This window comes from Meriones unguiculatus, chromosome 9 (assembly GCF_030254825.1).
Source record: "Meriones unguiculatus strain TT.TT164.6M chromosome 9, Bangor_MerUng_6.1, whole genome shotgun sequence".
Lineage (NCBI taxonomy): Eukaryota > Metazoa > Chordata > Mammalia > Rodentia > Muridae > Meriones > Meriones unguiculatus.
In genome coordinates, this window is record NC_083357.1 from 99,715,459 (window position 1) to 99,740,267 (window position 24,809).

The 24,809-nt window shown below is 41.5% G+C and overlaps 2 protein-coding genes across 13 annotated transcripts in view; one reads left to right on the top strand and one right to left on the bottom strand.

Annotated features, from left to right (window-relative positions):
• Positions 1-10,110, bottom strand: part of Mycbp2 (MYC binding protein 2) — a 246,601-nt gene extending 236,491 nt beyond the window's left edge. For all 12 annotated transcript variants that reach the window (XM_060391563.1, XM_060391566.1, XM_060391565.1 and 9 more), the window contains exon 1: positions 9,809-10,110. In XM_060391563.1, the coding sequence (XP_060247546.1) occupies positions 9,809-10,110 (302 nt within the window). The remainder of the gene's footprint in view (positions 1-9,808) is intronic.
• The window catches only part of LOC132656395 (serine/arginine repetitive matrix protein 1-like), a 69,737-nt gene continuing 54,702 nt past the window's right edge, over positions 9,775-24,809 (top strand). The window contains exons 1-2 of the mRNA XM_060390660.1: positions 9,775-9,895; positions 10,003-10,634. Coding sequence (XP_060246643.1) covers positions 9,775-9,895; positions 10,003-10,634 — 753 coding nt within the window. The remainder of the gene's footprint in view (positions 9,896-10,002; positions 10,635-24,809) is intronic.

Sequence of the window (24,809 nt, forward strand, 5' to 3'; positions counted from 1 at the left end):
GAGTTCTTGGTTTACCTCTGTATCTCATTTTTTAATTGCATTATTTGATTTGTTGATGTTTGATTCCTTAAGTTCTTTATATATTTTGGATATTAGCCCTCTGTCTGTTGTAGGGTTGGTTCCTAATATGTAGGCTGACGTTTTGTTCTATTGACAGTGCCCTTTGACTTACAGAACCTTCTCAGTTTCATGAGATCACAGTTATTAATTATTGATCTCAGAGCCTGTGCAGTTGGTGTTCTGTTTAGGAAGTTCTCTCCTATGCCAATGAGTTCCAGACTTTTCCCAACTTTGTCTTCTAATAGATTTAGAGTCTCTGGTTTTTTTCAAGGTCTCTGATCCACTTGGACTTAAGTTTTGTACAGGATAATAAACACAGGATCTATTTTTCTACATGCATGCATCCAGTTAGACCAGCATCATTTGTTGAAGAGGCCTTCTTTATTCCATTGTATGGTTTTGGCTTTTTTGTTGAAAATCGAGTGCCTATAGAAGTGTGGGTTTATTTCTGGGCCTTCAAGATCCAGCTACACCACTTCCTGGCATATACCCAAAAGATGCTCCACCATTAAACAAGGACATTTGTTCAACTATGTTCATAGCCACTTAATTCGTAATAGCCAGACTCTGGAAACAACCTAGATGTCCCTCAACTGAAGAATAGATAAAGAAATTGTGGTATATTTATACAATGAAATACTACTCAGCTATTAAAAACAAGGAAATCATGAAATTTGCAGGCAAATGGATGGAACTAGAAAAGATCATCCTGAGTGAGGTATTCCAGAAGCAGAAAGACACACATAGTGTATACTCACTTATAAGTGGATATTAGACCTATAGTACAGGATAACCATACTACAATCCACAGATCCAAAGAAACTAAGTAACACAGAGGACCCAAGGGAGGGTGCCTGAATGTCACTCAGAACGGGAAGTAGAATAGACAGCAGAAGTGAATGAAGAGAGGGAACTGTGCAACAGATGGAATGAGGAGAGGAACAGGGTGGGGATCAGATGTAGAAAGAATGGGGGTGGGAGGTGAGAGGTCTGGGTACAAGAAGGGAAACTGAGGGGGGTCATCTCTTTGACAAACTGGAGGCCCGCAACAGAGGATATGGGTGTGACTCTAGCTGAGACTCCTAACAGGTGGAGGACATGAAGACTGAAGTGACCACCTTTTAGCCAGGCAGGATTAATAGAAGGAGAGGAACAACCCACAATCTAAACCTTTAATCCAAAAAGTATCTTGCCTACAAGAAGTAAATGGATAAAGAGGAGAACAAAGACTGAGGGAAAGTCCAATCAACAACTAGCCCAACCTGAGACCCACCCCACAGTAGACAGCCATCTGCTGACACTATTATTGATGCTCTGCTATGAATGTAGACAGGAGCCTAACTGGACTGTCCTCTGAGAGGCTGCAGCCAGCAGGGGATTGTGACAGATGCTGAGACTTGCAGCCAAGCATGGGGCAGAATTTTGGGGGTCTAGTAGAAGTGTTGTGGGAAAGATGGAAGAGCCTGGAGAGGATAGGAACCTCACAAGAAGACCAACAGAGACAAATAACCCAGACCCATGGGGGCTTACAGAGATTGATACATCAACTAAGGAGCGTGCATGGTCTGGACCTAGGGCCCCTGCACATATATGGCCAGTGGCCGGTTTGGTCTTCATATGGGGTGCTGGGCAAGTGGTGGTGGGGGAGAAGGGGTGCTGTTTCTAACATGGACTCTATTGCCTGCTTTTGGATCACTTTCTCCTGGCAGCACTACCTTGCCTGGCCTCAGGAGATGAAGATAAGCTCAGTCCTGATATGACTTGATGTGCTGGGCAGGTTGATATGGGGGAGGGGAAAGGGAAAGAATGGGGGAAGGAGAAAAAGGGGGAGATTGGGGGAGATGAGGGAGGGGGCAGTCTTGAGACATAAAATAATAAAATAAAAAAAAACTTGGAATTTTTTAAGGAACATCGTTGTTATGAAGTCTTAGAAAATGTTTTCATTTCTCTGACCTCATAAAATGTTATTCCCAAACTTATAAACATGGTTCTATTTACTTTTCTAAGCTTCATTTTGTTTTCCAGAAATACAAAAACCTGATCTTATATCAGTGCATAATATATATAAAATAGCCATTTAATTGTTTGGGACATCATAAATAAATAAATACTGAGACTGTTCTTATTAAAAAAATAAATAAAATGGATTCCTAGTCTAAAATAATCCTTGTGCTAAGGGCAACTATTGGGTAACAATTCTCAAGCATGGCGTCAGACTGAACAGGCCACCCTCCTGTGCAGTTTCATATTTCTTGATTAGTATTATAACCACCAAAAGCCTAACTTTGCAAAAATAGGATGTCATCATAAGAAATGCAGTATTAACTAAAATCAAACCCATTAACTATTTTAAGCTAGTGATTTGAGACAGTCACTGCTGCATTTTCTTTACAAACTTCAAATATCATTGTATTTCTATAAATCTATTATGGTGCTTTATAGTAGCTCAGTTCAGTTTAGAAACTTGTATGTGTGTTTCTAAAAGAGAAAGAGAGAGAGAGAAACCTGCATGGTGCCTTCATGCAGGTTTCACTGCACATTCACTGTTTATTGATTTGTTACAGCCGCGAGTGAGAAGGTCAGTAGATGGTGCAGGAGAGACAGTACAGACTTCTCCACAGTCTTTAAGCAGGCATTTTCTAGTCGTAACTAAGCCACTTCTGCAGGCCTGGAGGATTCAGGAAAAGTTAGAGGTTCAAACGTTTACAGAAATATCAGATTTAGAGGTCCTATTCTAAGGGTCAGGATTCCATTTCAACCCAGTCAAGAACACTGACAGTGGTTAGAGAAGACAAGAATTCTAACCACTGCAGCACCTTAGAAGTAAACCTCTGGCCAGTCTTTTGCTTCTTATGCACATTGCAGGTGTTCCTGTATACATTACTAATCTATATGTTACTAAAAAGAAAAAGAAAATTCCTTTTCTCTTTCGTGCCCAATTATCTTCAGCCTTTCTTCACCATTCTCATTTATCAACATGACTAAGCAGCAGACCACTCACTGGACTACCTTTATAAGTATTTCCCTGAGCCTCTCAAAAGCCCAAGGTATAGCACCCACCAGGGCATTTCCATTCATGAAAACTGCATTCCATGTTTGAGTTTGAATAATTACACAACTGTGCGTGCTGAGTGTCGGCAGCAGCAGTGCTCAACTAACAGTATTAAAACGCGGTTTTCATCCCAGCTAGCACATAACCAGGTTCCTAAAGACTGCCCCTGGTAGCAACTGAAATAACTGAAAAGGAGATACACACACCTTACTGAGGAGTGCTGTGTGAATCAATAACTAAGAGGAAGGGAAAAGAAGTTAAGTCTGAAGCTGAACTGCAATTCAGACATAGAAAGGTTGCAGGTTGAGATGGTCCTTTAAAATTGTCTTGCTTTTATGCATTTTAATTTTAAATGCCTTAGAATCATTAAAATGCGAACAGTCTGAAACATACAGATCTAATGTGCAGCAGGATAATCTGTTAATAAGTGAGGAGGCTACCTCAGAATAAACTAGAAGTAAGACAAGTACTTAAAGATCAAAAAGCAGGCAACTGCCTTGCTAGGCCACAGAGAAAGAGGATCCAGACAGTCCTGATAAGACATGACAGGCTAGGTTCAGGTAGTAGGGGAATCAGTGGACTAGAGGAGGGACATAGGGGGTAAAGAGGGAAGGACAGTGAGACCAGGAGGAAATGAAGGAGGGGACTACAGCCAGGATACAAAGTGAATAAACTGTAATAAATAACAATTTAAAAGAAGAAAAAAATTGTCTTACCTTAAGGCAAAGAGGCCAGGCACTAATATCAGCACAGAACACACTATGAATAAAGTGAATAGGATTGGTGCCTAGGGAACTCAGCTACCTTCTCTTTTGGTTCTCAATACTCCCCAAAGCTAGAAGAGAGTATGACTCAATCTGGGAATGAAGGTGGGTAATCTGGGAGGCTAACTGTGGCCCCTGCCACACCACCACTGGACTAGGACACCAAAAAGCACTATCTAATAAATACAGAAAGTCAACAGAATTATAAGGAGAAAAAAAATTCTAATATAATTGACTCAGGCAAAGACTATCAAAGGATACTAAAACCCTTAGATGAAAGGCACAGAGTGCTAGTCCTTACTCCCACAGTTCTGCGCTCATTACACACAGAAATGGATAAATTATGCTGGAGAGGTCTGATGGGTACTGGTGTTAGGACCACTGCAAGTAAGGAAAGCCAGCAATCGATGACTGGGGCAACATGCAGCACTCAATATATATATACAAAACATTCTTCATAAAAATGTCTACACAGAATCTAATGCTGTTTTAAGGCCTAATTTCTATTTACAGAAAATACAGCACAGAAGACAGAAACATGAACAATAAGGCCCTGTCCTAAAAGGAGATAGATTTATACAGCATTATAGAAAAGGTATAATGCTAGATATAGTCATGATGGTAGCCAGGAGGTAGGAGTAGGAAGGCCAAAAGAAATATTTCTGAAGTGATAGAAATATTTTATACTTGACCTTAGTGATAGTTTCAAGATTCTTTAAGTGAATATGTAAAGAGAGTTAATTTTATTGTATATAAATTAAATCTTAACTAACCAAACACCCCAAAGAAAGAATATGAACATATAATTGTCGCGAATAAAAAGAAATCATTTTTGTTGATTTTAAGCTAAATAGATTATATTTTTTAAAATTTAAATAAATTAACATATTTTATTAAACTATTATTATTAAATTAACATATTTTTCAAGTTACATAATTTTTACTCTTTTTTTTGTTAGGAGACTAATTCATTTTACATTTCTACCAATTAGTATACCAACAACATGTTCTCTTTTTCTTGATGTGCTTATAAAGCACATAGGATTCCACAGACTTAACAGCTATGTGAAAAGTACTAACAACTCACAAACACAGATACACACATCATTCATATTCAACCCTACATCATTCCCTGGTCCACTTCTACAACAATATCTCTTCTTAGCACAAAACCACCATGAATTTCCCAATGATTTTGATTAATATGTTTCTTGTTCTTCCAGATACAGTCCTTTAGGCAAATCTCTCCGATCCTAAAATAAATTCTCAGTCTTCTCCATTCTAGACTTAATAAAATTTTAATATGAATGAATATTTTAATTTTAATACTGTCTACATATTATATTGTCTACATAATAATATTGTCTTCCTCACCTCTACTCATGCAGCTGAGCAGGCCCAGAGTGTCATTCCTTTGTCATAATACTGTTTTCTGATGATTTCATCTAACATTTTCCTTAAGTATCTGCCTTTTATCTTTAACCCCCCAGACAGATAATAAACTCAAGACTAGGAACTCGAACATTAAGTCTGAAAAAAAAAAATTATAACTAAGAACCCTCAACATTTACAGGATTGACTACTTAGCCTCTTATAACCCAAATTTCATGCACAGGTGGGATAGACTCAAATACAATTTATGTTCTGTTCTGTTCTATTTTGAGATAGGGTACCATGTACAACAGGCTGGCCTTGAACTTGTTATGTGTCAGAGGCTAGCCATGAACGCCTGACCCTCCTGCCTCCAACACCCAAGTGCTGAGATTATTAGAATGTACTAACATGCCAGTCAAATGCCATTTCTAACAAAAAGAAAGAAGTAGCAAAGGAAATAACTAGCTTAGCTGAAAAGAGGACACAAATACCCATTTCGTTCATAATAGTATTTAGAGCAGAGGTGTTCTTCTGCTACTGCCAAGACCCAGTATCTTCACTTTTCTTTCTAACTCAGCTTATCATTTCCCTCCCGGCATCACTTCCCTTTTTAGCAAAGTGACAACCAAAGATTTCAATTTCTACTTTTCTTTGACCTCCAGTAACACTAAGCCTGAATCAGTCAACTATGAGTTTTCCTCATTTAGCATCTAACTAGTAAGGTTTTAATAAGCTGACTGGAATTGTATATATTATTTTAATAAAAACAATAGCAACTAACATTTAAAAGACATTTAATATATGTAGCCACACATACTTTAGATTACCCTAAAATATTACAAGAAACTGTCAGCCAGCTGTAGTACAGACACCTGTAATCCCAACAATCAGGAGGCTGAATGAGGAGGATCACTTTTATTTTTTGCTACATAGTGATCCTGTTAGGACTACACAGGATCCCATTTCAAAAATACATAAAATAAAACGGTCGTCGGGCTGGCCTGGTAACACAGGACTATAACTTCAGCCACCAGCAATATTGCACATTGAAGGCCTGACAGAGTCAACAGAGCACATACAAACAACCCAACCTTACACATAAAATGGTAAGACTGGAATCTGAATGAAGGCAGCCTACAACCTGAAAGACTACCACGGAAGACTGGCATTATCCCAAATGTAAAATGATCTACCACTCAGAAAACTCATCAAACATTTTTTTCCTGCCTTGTGTGGCCAGCCACCTTCTTCAAGAAAATGTTATAATTTCAGCCATTCAAATTCAGTCACAGAATACCTAAAAGCTATTCCCATATTCAGCGATCATTCAGTGACATTGATCCAAAAACCAAGAGTTACAGGCAAGACTATTGTTTCTCTCCATATCCTCAAACCTCTCACATTCAGCAAAGATAACAAAACTCCTGATATTTAATATAATGTAACATGCTAAGTACTTTACAAATATTTGTTCATCTAATCTAAAAACAGGGAACATTATTATTACCTTCACTCTACCTATAAGATAACTAAGACAAGGAAGTTATGTAACATTCACGGTTACACAACTAGCAAATGACAGAGGACAGTCAGTTCTTAAAGCCAGTCTAGTGTCATGAGTCCAAGCTCTTAGCCACTTTGTTAAAATGCCTTCAAAATCCTAAATACTAACTTCGGCTTGAATCTTCCCTAAAACAATCTACAGTACTGAATTTGTTCCACATGTGCTGATAATTCACTTACATTTATGTCCTCCGCAGCACAAGTTTGTCCTTCTCTTATGGCTTTTCTAATTTCCTCATATGCACTTCTAGATCTCCTTCTTTATGACATGTCAACTTAAATATCAACGCCCAATAAGACCTTTACCGACCTTCTCACTCCAGTAGCTCAATCTATGAAACTGGCTGTATTTCCTTCACCATTACCTATCACAAGAAATTACCAGTTGTTACCACCACCCTCAAGTGCACAGTCCAGCAGTTAAGACTTTGTCGATTGTACTTACTATGTCTTTGGTGTCTACAATAGTATACCCCAGACACTGACAGAATAAACATCAAAAAAAAAAAAAAAAATGATGCCACCCATTCAGATCACAGGAAAGAAGAGATGTGGTACCCGCCTTCAATAAATTATCGTCTGTATATTTAGAAATACTTCCTTTCTAGTAAAGAAAGTATTTCAACTCAACTTTTTCAATGGCTAACCTGTCATCATAAAACTGCTTCCACTGATTTCTATCAACCATTCCCTCTTTCAACTCTGTAATGCCCTCCTCTGTACATAAGTTCCCGTACTTGAATGTCCTACTTGTCCTCCAATAACCTTCCTACATATCCCCCAGGTTGTTCCAACCCTCTCCAACCTCACCCCACCCGTTTATGCTTATCCCAGTTATGGTCACTTGGCTCAAGAGTTATTAGTGACCAGGAAACCGTTCTCCTGTTCTCACTTTCTTCAGTATCTAGCACTTCCAAAAAGTTTTTCTTTACTTTCCTAGGACCTGAAGTTTTACTGCCTGGTCCTCTTCTCAGCTTTCTAATCTCTTCTCTTGGTTTCTTCTATTGTCTCCCTTTTCACACATGCTTAAGCTTGATGCTTTCTAGAATTTCAGCCCGAACCTCTATCTCTCTCTTTTAACTCAATGCCCTATATAAATAATGCCAAATCCCTACTCTTCTTCCCTACCATCCTTAATTTAATTCAATTCACAATAAAGAACAGTGTTGATAGAAATGAGGAGAGGGCAAACTATAATAAAAAATAATATATGAACAAGCCTCAGGAGGCATTATCAAAGTAAGGTTAGTTTCTGTCAATATTTCTTGAGATCAGTGAACCAATTCCTCGAATTTTATTGACAGTTTGTGAAAACTGATCAAACTAAAACTCTCCAAGTTTTAAGTAGATGAACCTATATTTAATTTTGTCTACTACTGCCAGTAAAGTTCAAGATACAAAAAAGTCCTATTTAGAAAACAGTAGAAAGTCAAAGCAAGAATATACACCATAGTTTATATAACATAATTTTAAATATTTAAGAGAAATTTGTGAAGATGTACCACAGTGCAATAATTTATCAACACACAACTCAAGCTTAAACCTAATTCTCAAGGTTAATTCTCTAATGTGATCTGAGCTGCTTTCCAAAACCATTAGCAAGAAGCACACTTCTGACATTCTTACCTTCATTCTAAATAGCAAAAGGGTAGTGACACCCATTTAAATCCATGACTCAACTACTGATGCATCCAATCCTGTCAACAAACAGATAGGACTGGTTTGTCTAGAAAAAAACTGCAAGTAAAGCTCCATTTTTACAACTCTCTCCAACAGCCATAGCACAGACTAGACTTCTGGACTAGAGACCTTTCAGAATGGGGGAAAAAGACGTGTGGCACTGCTGAAGAAGCCACACGGATTTGGTGAGGGGGTGGGAACACTTCAAACTCACTTTTAAAACGCTTTTTAAAATGCAAAGATGAGTCCTAACTACCACTCTTGAAGATGGTGAACGAGTCAGTCACCATCCTTCAGGGTATATGATAAGTTAAGGCAGGGAAAAAGAAAAGAACAGGAGAGCTTTGGGCTAAAAAACACACCTATATTTTAAGAAAAAGAAAATGAAAGCGATTTGTCAACTACATAGCAAGGAAGCCGAAGGTGTAGCCAGTCTAATAGAAAGAGATCTGAGAACTACGTAGATTTTCTGATTGCAGCAGTTAACCCAAGCCGGTTGTCATAATTTTAAAGTTCTTCGTATTTTTTTTTCCATTTTCCCTACAAAACTCTCTACACTCTCAAACCTGTAAGTAACAGGAAACAGAACAGAAGATGAAGGGAAATGGCCCGACGGACAGGCCAGCAGAACAAGGCAGCAGCTGCAAGCACATTTCAAGGCCAAAAGGCTCCACAATCAAAGCACACTTCTAAAAATCCCTGTCACACACTTATCGCGTCTGCACAAATCTCCATCGGTACGCTTTATTCATAAATCTCCTAAAATGAAACCACTGGCTTTTTGTCTAAACAGCCCACAGACATCACTAGCTTTAGGTTGATAGTGTAAGGCGGCTTCTATGGAGGGCAGCTGGAGAAAGGAATGTGATGGGGAGGGGTCGTGCAAATAGGATTGCAGCTCAGACGCTAGAAATGTGCACATATCCCCTTCCGACTCTTGCAAATTCTCTTCATGCATGATGGTCTTATCCCTCTCTACCCATGCCTTCCTTCTCAACAATGCACACACGTGTGTCATGACCGACCAGCACCCTCTCTAGCGTTACCGGATACGTCCTCATCTTTCTTACCTTCCCCTTCAAAAGACACACACACACACACACACACACACACACACACACACCGTGGCCACCACACCCTCTTGTTATCACCAAAGTGCTTCTACCGTCAGCATCCAGCGCTAACTGAAGGCCGAGTGCTAATTACACGGACACAGACGCACGGATGCGCCACACACACACACACACACACACACACACACACACACGATGCACACGCGGCATGGGGTGCAAGGAAGGGCGCCCGGGAGACTCACCTGGAGGCCGGGTGTCCAGTGCTGCTGCCGGCCTGGTCCCTGTCACTGAGCGCAGTGGTGTAAATCCTCCGGTAGCGGTCCGCCAAGGCCCGGCCTGACAGCAGCAGCTGGTAGTGACCCCGCGAGTCCGCGGCGGGCAGCCCCAGCCCCAGCCCCGCAGCGGCCACCGAGCCCTCGGGAACCGGCATGAACAGCGCCCCCGGCGCCGGCGAGGAAGAGATGGTGGCGGCCGCGAAGAATCCGTCCCCGCCGGGCCCGGAGGAGGCGGCGGCGGGGGAGGCGGTCGCCGCGCACATCATCATCCTCGCCGCCGCCGCCGCCGACTCGTCCCCGCGGGCCGGGCGGGCAGGCACGCGCGCCCCCTCTCAGCCTCCGCCAACGACGACGGCTGGAGCGGCGGCCTCGGGAGCCCGCAGCAGGGACACTACAAAGACAGCGACCTCCTCCGCCGCCGCCGCCTTCTCCTCCTCCTCCCCGCGCCGCCCTCGCCGCTGTTGGGGCCGCTCATCTAACCCCGCCACCCGCGGAGTGTGAGGAGGAGGCGGTGCCGCCGCCGCCGCTGCCACCGCCGGAGCTGCCCGCAATGGGAGGCGGCCGGCCGCACTGGGCATGCGCGCCGCGCGGCGCATGCTCAGTGACCGGACCCCGGCTCTCCAGCCGGCCCCACCCCCTCCGCCGCCGTTCCCCTCCGCCTTCGGGTTGTGGGTGTCCAGAGGCCGGGTGGTGCCGGAGCGACGCGAGATCCGCGGCTCCGGGTTTTACAAGCAGCCCCAGGAAGAGCCTGGACCGCGCCGGGGAAGCTGTCAGTGGAGGCGTTCTTCTTCAGGTAATGAGGTTCCCTCCCGGCGAGAGAACCCGAACCTGGCAGAAAGAGGCGCCTGTCACTCTAAGGACCAGAGCGTAGTTCTGCTGCTTCCGGTTCCCAGGTCCGCGCTGCCAACCTGAAGACGAACTGTGCCGAGCGCCGGCCAGGGAGCATCAGCCCTTTGGCAATTTTATTTGCAATTGGGGGAGTAGGTATATTTAAAATAGCATTGATTAAAAAAAAAAAAGTAGCTTTGATAACCAGCGGTCACCGCGGCTAGCTCCTGTAACCTCAGCACTTGGGGCTCCGAGACAGGAAAATGCTCGAGGCCCCCCTAGGCTACGTAGTGAGTTCCAGTTCCTGGCCTGAGAGAGAGAGAGAGAGAGAGAGAGAGAGAGAGAGAGAGAGAGAGAGAGAGAGAGTAATCAGTACACCCATCCTTCCCCCTCTCCGTGAAAATGTAATTAGACACATCCGCAAGCCCGAGTCATTCCCAAATTCCTGTCACTGAATTTATCAGAGATAAATCTTCATGCAGGTATCTTTCTCAAGTATTCTTTTAGTGCCTCCTTATTTAACTTAAAGATGGTTGAATTATCTGGATATTGACAGTATTCAATAGTGACTTATTTTTTTTCTGCCCAGAATTAAATTTTCCAAAGATGATTCTTGATAATGACTTGAAACTACAGGTGTAACTAAGACTAAATTAGCTGCCAAACCTGACATTGATCTTACTATTATTTTATACGGAAATGTAACACCTACTCACTGGTCTTTACATCTGTGCCTCTTTAAGTGGGATTATCTTAAAGTTGCACCTTAGTATTTGAAAATACAAACTAGAAGTAGGGAGTTTTACTAATGCTCAGTGGATTGATTAGGATGCTGAAAAGGTTGGATTCTTATTGGAGCTTTAGATGATAGGCTTCTATCATTTAGACTAATATTTAAAATGCTTTTTAGACATGGGATAATGAAAACCCAGGGACAAAGACAGACATGAGGAGTCAGTATTTAAATACCTGCTAAGCAAGTTTTTCATTTTTCTTGTTCCTTCACCTATATTAGAAATACGCACATAAATTCTTGTTCCTATTTGTGTCTTCCTCAATTACTAGTCTGGAATTTTGCACGCAGTAAACGTGTAAGCTGTATTGTCAGATTCCTATCCTGATGCTTCAGGGTGGAAAGTTACCAACTTCAGTGTTGCACTCCTGTCCCATCCCATCATCGCCCTCAAGGGAAAGCGCAAGGCTCTAGGATTGTGGCCCTGGGCCACAGGTTGCACACTCGGAGTTGTAACGGTTCACTGCCGTTGCAGGAGCCAAAATTAACTACTTAAAAGGATTTGAGCGACCTTTGATTTGGATCCTGACTTAGCTTAATTCTTGTATGTCTTTGGGTAAGAGTCCTTCTTTAAATAAAGTCCAAAACACTGTCTACCAACCTAAAGTGCGAGCGAGGAGGGCGGGGAAACTCGACACGGAAAGATGACACGGGATAGTCTCTTAAGGCATCTAAGTTGTCCATCTTGTCATGTGACAGTCTCTCTCTGGAATGGCAACACACATCGGACACAATCAACTAGACTTTTGCTCAGGGTGGGAATGGTGTCTGAGCCAACCCATTGATTGCACATCAGGGGATAGCTAGATAAGCGAATGAATGTTGACTGCAGAGTGTTAGGTTTCAAACCCAGGACAAATGGCTATCAGGGGTGCCTATATAATACACCAAAGTGGGCCTAACCTTCAGGTTCTCCCAGCATCTCTCAGCCCTGTTACAGGGAGGGCATGGCTGGGCATACCCTGTCCCCTACCCTAAACTTCTCCCGCCAGGGGCTGGGCTGCCCTACCCTAGATAATCCAGCCATTGTGGTTACCCTGCACTTTGGTCTTCCCTTTACCCTCCTGGCGTCTTGGTTTCCTGGGTCACCCCCTTTTCACATGGCCTGGTTCGGTGCATGTTCATTCTGGACTCTGTCAGATGTCCCTGCCTCTGTCAGATGTCCTCTCCCTCACATCTACAATATTTAGGAGCATGCCCTTCTTCTTCTTCTTCTTCTTCTTCTTCTTCTTCTTCTTCTTCTTCTTCTTCTTCTTCTTCTTCTTCTTCTCCTTCTCCTCCTTCTCCTTCTCCTTCTCCTTCTCCTCCTTCTCCTTCTCCTTCTCCTTCTCCTTCTTCTTCCTCTTCTTCCTCTCTTCCTCTTCTTCTTCTTTTTTTTTTTTTTCATTCTCAGAGGAGCTCTCTAGCTAGAGCTTAGGTAGTGACATAGCCGTGGTTACCCAGTAAGAGTTACTAGTGAACACTGACTCCTGCTCTGGTCTCTGGGTTCTGCCCACCTCATCCTGAATTTCACTCGGGTCCCCACAATACTTTAAAGTACCCAGTCTAGCCCCTCCCTGGGCCTTCTGGGTACTGACAAAACAGGGCAACTGGATTTCTTCCCTCCGAAACCCGATGTCATTGGGCTGCACCACTAGGCGTGCGCAGAACCCCACACATGCTCACTTAGCTATCTGAGGGTGGCGTTCTGTTGCGGTTGGCAGCGTTTCCTTCCACGCCAGCGGCGGCGGTAGCCCTATTCTAAATTGATAGCCAATGCAGCGGGGTTTTTCCCTCCTCCTCCTCTTCCTGCCTCTGCACTGCACTGCACTGCACTGTTTTTTGTTTTTTGTGTTTTTTGTTTTTTTTTTTCCCTTGGTTCCTGCAACTGCCACAGCTACTGCCTTGGCAGCTAGGTACCTTGCACGGCTTCCCTGGGATGGCGGGAGCAGGGCACATACCAGAGAGGAGAGGGTGTTTTGGAGTCACCATTCCACTGTCAAGGGGACGCAGAGAAGGGGCTGGGGGTCTCCAAGTCAAGTCAAGCCGGCTGCCTTAGCCAGCCCCGCAGATCCTTGATTGCTTTGCCTACGGCGGGCGCAGCCAAGGAAGAACTCTCCTACTCCTAAATGCTCTCTGCGCCCTGCGTGCTGGAGGAAGGGGGTCTTTTGCTCCTCACGGCACTGTGAGAAATGGAAGAGTAGAGGGTTTGGAATTTATTCTTCAGCCCCTGTGCGCACGGCTCGAGTCCTTTGGGCGCTGCCATCTTAGCTTTAGCTGCAGCTGCGCTGCCGCCCGGTATACCCTGTTCCTCAAGGTGCGGGCGAGGGGGCCGCCCAGGGAAGGCTGGAGCCGACCCCAGTGCATGACGCATTTGCCTTCAAAGAATAGCGTACAGCCAAGGCAGATCCTGCCTTTGCCTGGTTTATTGTGGGCGTATTTTTCTGTCTTTGTGGTTGATAGGCTCATTTCCCTTAAGACTAGTCTGTCGTCCTGTAGTGAGACTCTGGCTTCGTTTTTCACTTTTAGGATCACGGGTCGTCGCCATTCTTCTCCACTTGACATTGTGAAACTGAGCTTTTAAAACTTTGTCCTATTAACAGTTTTTTTCTTTTCTGTAACTTAAATATTTTTTCTAAAATTATTTAAAATTAAATAATTATTCTAAAAATAATTTTTAAGAAAGCTACCTTTGCTAGTGTACTAAATTAGTAAATTTCAAGGCAGGAGCCATGATGTGCATGTAAAATAAGAAAACAAAGTGAATTTCATTCAAATGATCAGTGGACATAGTGGTGCACACCTGTAGCCCCAGCACTAGGAGGCTGGGTCGAGGCAGGAGGATTGCATAAATCCACTGAGTCTCTGTCTCTGTAATAACAAAAATATTTTTAATTAAATATCAATGACAGACTTCCAATACAGGAAGCATGCATATTACTGAGCACAAAAGAGGTTGAAAATGTGGGGTCACAGGTCTGTGTTTTCTCCTATACAATAACATACAAAAACATTTAAAAACAAGATTGGCACCCTAAAATATTTTAAAACAAGCTTGGTAGCTAAGAACAATTGTTGGAGAGGGACAGTGAAAAAATATTTCCTTTTTCAGTGACCTCCACATTTTAAAGGTCATAGAATTCTGCATTCTTAGCAACTATGGTGATATTTCAACTTAAAATATTTCAGCTAACATTAAAAACACCAAACTGAGGATACAAATTAACAAGTTGGTTGGAATTCTTCAGTGTTTACTAATTTTTTTAAAGAGACAGTGTCTCACTGTCTTACCCAAGCTAGCTCCAGACACCTGGCCTCAAGCCATCCTCTGAGCAGCTGGAACTATAGGAGGCCACTACATCAGGTGTGAAATTCTTTTAACTATAAATTAGATACAATAGCTCTCAGGTGTTTTCATCTATAAGCTTGAATGACTAATGCTTTTTCCTTTTTAATTAGCTTTTAAATCTTCCAACTATTCCTACAGATAACACACTTGGGTTCTATCTGGCAGAGTTATGTTTGAACATTTTCATTCCTCAAATATTACTTCAGGTGTGTGAATTCCATATGTGGATGCAAATCACAACTTTTTGAGAATCATGTTTATGGTGTGTTTCCATCAGAGTGTGCTTTCTTGACCGAGCTAGACAGTCACTCTGCTAAGGGGAGAAGTCAAGCCATGGCATTTCAGCTTTGCACACTTCACTATAAAGCCAAGTGTAGTGGCTAACCCTGGCAGAAACAGCACTCTGGAAGGTGAGGCAGGGACGCAGCTAAAAGTTTGAGGATAGTTTGGACTACCTGATGAATTGTAAGTTGGCGTGGCCTCTAGAATGGGCTCTTCTTCAACAACACAAAAGAAAAAAACAAAAATGTTTACTATCACAAGTAATATTTAGGTTGAGTTTTATTACTAAGATTAAGTACTTTCAACTGTAAATACTTAAACACTAAAGGACCGCTAGAATTCACGTATAGCACAACAATGCTAGTCCTCAAACAAAACAGGAGTCTAGAAATCCAGAGTAGAAAAATAGTTACCCTGATGCCAAGACCACTTAGAGTATTTGTTTTGGATGCCTTGCTCAGGGACCAGAGTCTCAACAGTGTCATGTTTCCATCAGATGGCTCCTAAGAGCCCCCATCGGGGTCTTATTATACTGAATTCATGTCTTAGTTCAAGAGCCTAATAAAGGAGGTAATCTCTGGCTTAGCAAAAGTAACTGACCTGTTCTTCAAAGATAAATGGAGCTGCAGTTACATAAAGGTACAGAGAGCATGTTTAACATAGAAATATGTTTCTTGGTGCTTGTGACTTAGTTTTAATATTAAGTCAAGTACAATCTCGGTGGCTGAAGGAGGTGATCAAAGGCTCAGATCTCTCAGGGCCTCCAAGACCATTAAAAAGTTCTAGTTTTTAAAATAGTAGGTAAAAGTGTTATAGTAAAGTTGTGAAAGAAAAACATTCTGAGTTCCAGCTGTACCAGATTTCTGCAGGGGAAATAAAAACTCACACAGAATCTTGGCTATGGAGGGAACACTCTGTTAGAGAGGCTGGATCTGAGTAATGTTAAGAGTGGACTCAGAAATATAGCATGTTATACTTGACCCCTCCATCAGGACTGAACCTTTTATTTCCCAGCCATCAGAGTGTTGGCTGATGACAATTTGTAGCTGATGAGAGCTAATGGTTGCTGCCTGGTCAACAGTGAATCAGAGATGTTGTATTCTCAGAGTAACTTAGCATTGTAGTGATGAGGGTCAAGCTGTCTCTTATTAATTTGGTGGCTTGTAAAGGCCACCCCAAGTCCAAAAGCTAATGCATCTCTTTCTAATCTTCAGCTCAGTGGGTACTGTTGCTTAATCCTAGTTCTTTATCAGTTTTGTTCCTAAATATAATCTCTAAGCGGATTTTGTGTCTCACAGTGGCTTCCTAGAGAACACAATCTATGAAATTACTCTAATTAAGAAGATAAAGTTTCATTGTATTTTTTAATTTTTTTTTTTTTTTTGAGACAGGGTCCCACTGTCCTTGGCTGGCCTGAAGCTTGCCATGCTTGGTCAGCCTGGGCTACCGTGAACTCATTGTTTATTGAGACCTTGCCTCAAAACCAGCAACAAGGTAAACTGCATATGGTGGCTCATGGCTGTAATCCCACTTTGGGAGGCGGTGGCACGAGAATTGCTGTGAGTTCAAGGCCAGCCTGAGCTACACACATGAGACCCTGTCTCAAACAAAACAAACTGAACAGAAAAACCATAGAAAGAGGGCTGGTGGTATAGGTTAGTGGTAGAGCACTTACCCAGCATCTTTGAGGTCCCTGCTTCAACTCCCAGTAGTAAAAAACAAAGGAAAAAGAACAGAGACAACTTTTCCTCTAAACTTTTTTCTTTTTTTTATCTTTTAGATGACTTGTTTTTTTTTTTTTAAGATTTATTTATTTTATATGAGTGTTCTATCTGCATTTACACCTGCTAGAAGAGGGAATCAGTTCACATTATAGATGGTTGTGAGCCACCATGTGGTTGCTGGGAATTGAACTCATGACCTTTGGAAGAGCAGACAGTGCTCTTAACCACTGAGCCATCTCACCAGCCCCAGATGACTTGTTTTTTTATCATGAAATTTTCACCTCAAGTTAAATTGTTGTATATTTCATAAATAGTTTTGTGCTATAAAATGACAACTATTTAGTTTCATACCCACTGCCAACTACTTTCATTGGGCTTAAATATCTATGATTTTAACTTTTTGTGATTCTTTTCTATGAGAGATGACACTTATATAATGTTATAGGGTACATTACAATAATATAATACATGTAGACAATATATATATATATATATATAAATCCAGATAGTAAGCACTTCCTTATTAATCATTTTTATGTGTTGGGAAGTTTTTACTCTTTAAAGCATTTTGGAATATATCGTAAATTGTTTGAACCAACGGTTGCATCAGTGTGTCACAGGAAATCAGAAGGGACCCTTCTGTCTGTTTCAGAGTCCCTTAACTTGCTTCTCTTTCCCTTTACCCTTGCCCACCTACAGCCAGTAACTAGGACTCCGCTGCATTGCTTTATGAGACGGGCTTTTCTCTATGAGTGAGGATATGTGGTAGTTTTCTTTGTCTGTCTTGCTTCACATCACTTCACCTGTAGAGTGGTCTACAGGTTCATTCCTGTTACTGCATATGACAGGACCTCATTCTCTTTGTGGCTGAATAATAGTTCATGTGCTACATTTTTTTCTTTTCTTTTTTCTTTTCTGACTAACCCGCTAGCGTGGATCTAGGTTGAATCCACATCTAAGCTACGGTGAATAGTGCCGCAGTAAACATGAGAGTGCAAGGAAATTTTTGGCAAATTGCTTTTATTTTTTTTATTTTAATTTTTTTTAACATTTGGATATACTCAGCAATGAGACTGCTGGATCATACAGAAATATATTTTTTAAAGGATCTTTATACTGGCTGTTGTTTATGTTCCCTAGTTTGTTTCCTTACCTGAAAAAAAAAAATCTTTTTTTGAGAAAATATCCTCAGAGAATACAGTCATTGTCACACTTAACATATGCCTCTGCCTCTGATTCTGGCTCACTTGGCCTTTTCTGGATACTCTTGGGATTTTTTTTTTTTTTTGAAAGCACACTATGTATGATAAAATGTTACTTAGGAACCTGAAGATGTGACTCAGAGGCAGAACACTTCCTAAGTATTCATGAGATACCGGGTTTAAAGTCCAGCACTGAAAAGGAGAAGCTCCCTTTAAAAGTCTCCTTAAAACCCTTACTGGAGTGATTAACTCTAGTTGCCACAACAGATAACCCAAGCAGTACCTCCCAGCTCCACTCTGTCCTTTCACTGAACTTCCTTTCCCCTGGGAGGCTGGCTCCCTGTGAGTTCCTTCAGCTGCACTCCTTGGAGGCTCCATGCTGGGTTTAGCTACTGAGGATGCTTCCTCAGGAGACTGAAGAGGGGAGAGGAGGCCTGTCAAGGTATTCCTTTCCTGACTCCCTGCCTCATCAGCACCTCTGGCAATGGCTGAGTCAATTTCTCACTAGGGCTCTTGCCTGGTAATTCCTCCTGGGCTCCTCTGACAGAGCTTTGGTTCCTTGTTGTTCATTTAGTTCTAGAGGTGGTGACAGTTTTCCATGCCTCTTCCCTTACTCTGTTGATGCTTCTGAGAGAAGTTCTTTCATTAAAATCTATTAATTTGAACTATCTGCAGCAACTTGTTTTCAGAGAGAATTTAGTCAATATACATCACATCTCACTGTCTTAAAGCAAGTTTGCCCATCACACATGTCATAGTCTGATACAGGTTGGATAGCATTCTTTATTCTTGGAATGTTAACATCTGGAATATGTAGTCTCCAAAGTGAAGGAGCAGAACGGTGAGTTTAAAGTCTGCATGAAATGCTAGGATCCAAGTCTGAAAATGAAAGACTCTACCTAGCAGTGTTCCAAAGTAGATACTAAGACTCATAACCAAACCTTCGGCAGTGTGCAGGGAATCATATGAAAGAAGGAGAGTTTGATGTGGAAAGGATAGGAGCTCCACAAGGACCAAACGTATCTGGGCACAGGGTCTTTTCTGAGATGGACACTCAACCAAAGACCATGAGTGGATAAAACCTAGAACCTCTGCTCGGATGTGACCCATGATAGCTCAGTAATCAATTGGTTTCCCATAGTAAGGGGAACAAGGACTATTTCTAACAAGAACTCAATGACTGGCTCTTTGACCTCCCCACCCCACAAGGGAGGAGCAGTACTGTTAGGCCACAGAGGAGGACTTTGCAACCAGTCCTGAAAATACCTGACAAAACGGGGTCATATGAAAGGGGAGGAGGTCCTCCCCTATCAGTGGACTTGGAAAGGGGCAGGGAGGAGATGAGGGAGGGAGGGTGGGATTGGGGAGGGAATGAGGGAGCAGGATACAGCTAGGATACAGAATTAACAAAATGTAAATAATAAGAAAAATAAAATAAAAAAAAATGCCTTATCTCACTTCCCCCTGCATTCAGCAGCTAGAATATGGTGCAGGACCCTAGTAACAAAGAGGCTGGGGAATGACAACTAATTCTCAAGCATTTCTGTTTGGTTTCTAAATTTATTGACTTCTTCTTTGTTTTAATTCTGTACTTTGGCTTATATTTTATTCACTAAAAATATGTTTTCTGAAACCAAATCAACTCAAACCTCTGAGCAGCAACATGAAGAACAGAAATAAATGAGTGAACAAAGACAACCTCAGCATCTTTCCAATTATTAGGATATATGGCTTCTATAGGATATATAGTGTTTATCTTTTCGCCCACTGAAATGCTTATTATTTGATCAAATTACTAGAAATATATTGGTATCAATACTTATACTTTTGTATGTCTTAATGTGAGTAGTTTTGGTATATCCACTATTTAATATCTGAATTATCTTGAATTTATTCCTGTTTTAGATTTCTGTCATTCCAAAGTATTTCACCTCAAGTTCAGTTATTCCCATGGAAAAATAAAACTATAACTTTTAGTCCTTTTGGTAATTCCATTTTAATATACATATATGTTTATCTTATAGCCTTTTTCAATATATTATGTTCTATTCAACTATAACTACTCATAATCTGTTTCTCTGATGATTGAGTCAAGAGTTTGTTTTTTAAGTATTTATATTTCATACTACTAGACATAAATGGATTTTGATAAATACATATAATTTTAAGCTAGTATATAAATCCAAAGACCAAATAAATTTGCTTTATGTCTTTTACTATAGGCTCTGAAAAATGTCACCCTCCTGTTCCTGTTAGACAGGAGCTACCTTCCAGCTGATAACAGATGTTGACATTTGGAATTTGGATAGGAGCGTTTTCCTGGTCTGGGTGGCAGTTGCTGTCTACCTGCTTTGGTAGACACTATGCTCTCTACAAGCTAGATAGCTGGTACCTCCCTGGTCTGATGCTGCCCTTCTGTTGAGGTTAGGTAGGTACTACACTCTCGGTTTGCTAGGGCAGCAGAAAGGCAATGTCTTGACCTACAGCCACCCTTTAAGTCAACCTTCAGCATCAACTCAGGAGCTGGTAAGTGAGCCTCTGTCCATTACCACTGATGCAAGCATGAAGGATATTACAGGGAGAATGCAAGCCATAATTACTTAGTCACTGTTGCTACAGTAGGCTCAGGTAAATGCTAGATATCTGTTGTCTTTCTTAACCTATTTCAAGGAGGGCACTAGAAGAGAAAGAAGTCCATTTTTACATCAGGTTTTATCTAGATGATTTGTTAATCTTATCACTGCTGTGGAAATCCAGAGAGAAATTTCCTGAATAAGCAAATAGTCACAGCTACCTCAGTTTTAGTATGGTCGACTATGCCAGCCTCATTTCTACTACGGTAAAAGAAGTAAGTACTGCATTAACCAGTAATATGTAAAACACTGGCAGCATGCAACACTAAAGAAGGCTATTACAGCTGGTTTCTTTTTCATCATATGTCCATATGTCTCGTGTTTGCCTTCCCACAGAAATGATAGTCTTTCCTCAATAGTGTAAAAAGTTTAATTTTCTACATGCAGAAAAATGAAAATAGATCCATATTTATCACCCTGCATGAAACTAAAGTCCAAGTGGATCAAAGACCTCAACATAAAACCAGATACACTAAATCAGTTAGAAGAAAAAGTGGGGAAGAGCCTAGAACTCATTGGCATAGGAGACAACTTCCTGAACAGAACACCAACAGCACAGGCTCTAAGAGCAACAATCAATAAATGGAACCTCATGAAACTGAAAAGCTTCTGTAAAGCAAAGGAGACTGTCAGCAGAACAAAACGACAGCCTACAGACTGGGAAAGCATCTTCACCAACCCTATATATGACAGAGGCTGATATCCAGAATATATAAAGAACTAAAAAAGTTAAAAAGCAATAAATCAAGTAATCCAATTAAAAAATGCAGTACAGAGCTAAACAGAGAATTCTCAGTAGAGGAATATAGAATGGCAGAGAAACACTTAAAGAGATGCTCAACATCCTCCTACTTCGCATGTCCATCCCATTTGTCTTTCTAAGTGAGGATTGATATCTTACCCGTTTCCTCTTTCTTGTTTATCTTCTTTAGGTATACAGATTTTAATATGTTTATCCTGTCTTATAAGTCTAGTACCCACTTATAAGTGAGTATATACTGTGTGTGTGTCTTTCTGCTCCTGGGATACCTCACTCAGGATGATATTTTCTAGATCCCACCATTTGCCTGCAAATTTCATGATTTCCTTGTTTTTAATTGCTGAGTAGTATTCCATTGTGTAAAAGTACCACAATTTCTGTATCCATTCCTCCATTGATGGACATTTGGGTTGTTTCCAGCTTCTGGCTATTACAAATAAAGCTGCTACAAGCATAGTTGAGCAAATATCCTTGTTGTATACTTGAGCATCTTTTGGATATATGCCTAGGAATGGTATAGCTGGATCTTGAGGAAGCACTAAAAGATAAACAACACTTCCTAAAGATACTTACAGAATTCAGCAGAAAAAAAAATTTTTTTTTCTGGGCTGGAGCAATATCTCAGTGGTTAGGAGCACTGGCTGCCCTTCCAGAGAACTCTGGTTGATTGCTAGCACCCACATGGTGGCTCTTAACCTACTTTCACTTTAGCCCTGGGGGATCCCATGCCTTTTCTGGCCTCTGCAGGCACTTCATACACACGGTACACAGATATACATACAGATAAAATACCCACATACATAAAATACAATTAATAAAACTTTAAAATATTTTGCAAAGAAAATTATTTTTGAAGTGGAAGCATTGTTTCTAAGTATTGGCATGTTTTTGCGCACATACTATTTTTTTCCTACCATTCCATATCCTAGTCATTTATTTTTTTAATTTTATTTTTTCACAATTTATTCATTATATATCCTGATTGAAACTCCCTCTCTCAATTCCCCCCAGTCCCACTCTTCCTCCCTCTTCTCCCCTATCCCCTTCTCCTAGTCCCCTGAAAGAAGGAGTTCTCCACCATTGCCATCTGCCCATTGCTTGTTAAGTCTCATCAGGACTGCCTGGATCCTCTTCCTCTGTGCCCTGGCAAGGCTGCATAACTAGGTTCAACTGAGTTCATTGAGCCCTTTGCTTTCCTCCCTCAGGGATCCACATGAAGACTGAGCTGCCAATTGCCACATCTGAGCAGGGGATCTATGTGTAGTTGGTTCATCAGTCTCTGGAGAATCCCTGGGCTCAGATTTTTTAGCTTTGTTGGTTTCCTTGTGGGGCTCCTGTCCTCTCTATGTCCTTCTATCACCTCCCCCTTCTTCCATATGACTCTCTGTGCTCAGCCCAACGTTTGGCTGTGAGTGTCAGCATCTGCTTCGATCCCCTGTTGGGTGGATCCTTTCAGAGGACCCTTTAGAGTAGGCTTTCATACGGACTAAAGAACCTTTTAAAACTTCTTTTATTCACATATAAAATCAACAAAAGAGGCAGAGTTTCTGGTCTCTAGACAAGGGCATGAGATCCAAACAACCACTCTACCCACCACCATGACTGCAGAGGACTGTATGTTTATGTTTGCCTTCTAGCTGCTCCCTAACCCCTCCTCAGGTAGGACTCATGTTCTACTAGACCTTTATGCCCAAACTACAGCCTCCCCTAAGAACCCCTAGATTCACACTGCTAACTCTACCCTGTCACCTACCGGAAGACTAGGTGATTGGCTGCTGACTTCCTGCCCCAACTCCAGTCACTCCACTTTAGTTAAGGACCTCAGACATGCACTACCAATTCCAACCATCCTCACCACATGCCTTTGGCCCTTTGGCCCCATCTCTATGCAGAGACCCTATACTCATGCTATGAACTCCTCCCATACCTGCTTTTCAAACTGCTCCTCTCCAGGTATGAACCCTATGCCCACACCAAGAATTACACACACATTCACACATGCACACACACGTTCTAGCACATAATCTTCCTAAGAACCATGCATTCCCTGTCTGCCTTGTGATTTCCCCTCTGTCCCCATCTCCTTGGGTAGGGATTTTAGACTTGCATGGACAACTTTACTGGCTCTCATTGACTGAGAAGTCCTGAGAAGCTTCCCAGACTGCTGAAGATTGACTGTGAACAGCTACCGTGCACAAGGTCTGCTCCTGGGCTTAGAACCTTTGCTTAGGTAGAGCTGAACCATTACTACTTCTGATACTTTATTGGAACATCGCAAGACTGATCCTAAGCCCCATAAAGCTAATCTACAACCTGACAAGTAGGGGTAACTGGAAACTGACCTTGAAAGACCCACACAACAAAGAGAAGGCAAGATTCCCATAGTGGGAATCACTATCAGTACTCTAACTCTAGAGGCCTAGGCCCTATCAAAAATAAATAAATAAATAAATAAATAAATAAATAAATAAGAAAGAATAACCAAGACAATAAATCTCTGCCAAAAATTAGTCTTCCAATAGTAATATTCCCTGAAAAAGTAACTTAGGTAACATGTAAGACAATGTTTGTAAAAGAGAAAGAATAGCCAGGCAGTTGTGTGCAGGCCTTTAATCCCAGCTCTTGAAAGTCAGAGGCAGGCATAGCTGAGTTCAAGACCAGCCTGATCTACAGAGGGAGTTGCAGGACAATCAAGGCTATACAGAGAAACCCTCCCCAGCAAAAACAACGAAAAAAACAAAAGAGAGAGAAAATAAACATGATCAAGAATTCAAGATATGAACAGTATCTGTAGACATCAAAAACACAGTTGAATGAAATCAGTAAAACAGTTTAAGATAGGAAAGTAGAGTTTTAAAAAGAGATAAAATTTCTGAAGAAAAGCCAGCGTGAGATATAACATGAAATGAAAAATCAGGAAAAAAAAAAAAAAAACACCTCAGATGAAAGCCTAAACAATGAAGACTGCAACACTTAAAAAGAATGTAAAACCAAAGCCCCAAAATGGAGCATGCAGGGATTCTTTTCCTGTGGCTCTCATAAAATTATCTGACAAAGCAATTTAAGGATGAAGGGCTTTAACTCACAGTTCAAAGGATAATCGCCATAGCAGGTAGCTCGGAGCAGCAGGGGCTTGAGTCAGCTCAGGACTCAGAATGATCACCTTGTGTACCCTTGCTAGAGTTCAGTTTGCTTTCTCCATTTTCCAGAGCTCAGGAGCCCAGCCCTAGGAATAGGCACTGAGCCCAGTGGGTGGATCTTCCCACTGGGGGTTAATCTGCCATGGGCATTCCCTGAGGCCCTTCTTCCAGACTATTCTAGAGTTTGTCAACCTGTCAATTGATACTAACCATTACAATGCCATTCACAAAAAGATTATCATTTGCTAAATTCAGTTCTGAGTCATCTTTGCCTCTTA